The following is a 618-nucleotide window of genomic DNA, read 5'->3' on the forward strand; positions in this document are numbered from 1 at the left end:
GCCCAGCTGCAGCAGACCAAAGGGCAAGAGGAGCTGAAGATTAACCGGCCCAGTCCACTGCAGAAAGGTCAGGTATTAAAGTTTACTGGGCCTGGGGCAGCAGCTCCGGTTACAGCACCATAAGGTTGCATTCCCCGGGGCCTCGGGGATCAGGCAGACACGCGATCCTGGGGGGGTGGGGAGCAGGAAGCCAGGAGATCCCAAGGCCGAGCCCCAGTGCTGCCCTGAGGCGGCCGCGCTTCCCGCTCGTGTGACTCACTCCGGCGTGGCCGGGGGGGGGAAGGGGGAAGTGACTCAGCGCCCGCCCCACCGGGCCCCGGCTGCCGTGCACAAGGGGCCGCGTGCGCGGAGCGAGAGGCGGGAGGGAGGGCGGGGGGCGCCGCAGCCGCAGCTGCTGCATGGAGCGACCTTGACACGTCCTTGGGGGGGGCACCGCCCCGCCCCGCCCCGCCCCGCCCCGCGCTCACCCGTTGATTCCGACTTTCACCATCTTGTCTCTGGAAGATGCTCCTAGGGGAGGAAACGGCAGTGAGACCAGCGCGGGCACTTTCCGGAGGCCGCAGTCCGTCGCCCGCCGCCTCGCGAGGCCCGCACCCCACCCCGCCCCGTCCCGTCCGG

General features: G+C 70.6%; 1 protein-coding gene across 1 annotated transcript in view; it reads right to left on the bottom strand.

Annotated features, from left to right (window-relative positions):
• The window catches only part of GAPDH (glyceraldehyde-3-phosphate dehydrogenase), a 14311-nt gene extending 13737 nt beyond the window's left edge, over nucleotides 1-574 (bottom strand). The window contains exon 1 of the mRNA XM_019527440.1: nucleotides 468-574. Coding sequence (XP_019382985.1) covers nucleotides 468-490 — 23 coding nt within the window. The 5' untranslated portion in view covers nucleotides 491-574. The remainder of the gene's footprint in view (nucleotides 1-467) is intronic.
• Between the last annotated feature and the right edge of the window lie 44 nt (nucleotides 575-618).

This window comes from Gavialis gangeticus, unplaced genomic scaffold, assembly GCF_001723915.1.
Source record: "Gavialis gangeticus isolate Ggan-Ray unplaced genomic scaffold, GavGan_comp1, whole genome shotgun sequence".
Classification (NCBI taxonomy): domain Eukaryota; kingdom Metazoa; phylum Chordata; order Crocodylia; family Gavialidae; genus Gavialis; species Gavialis gangeticus.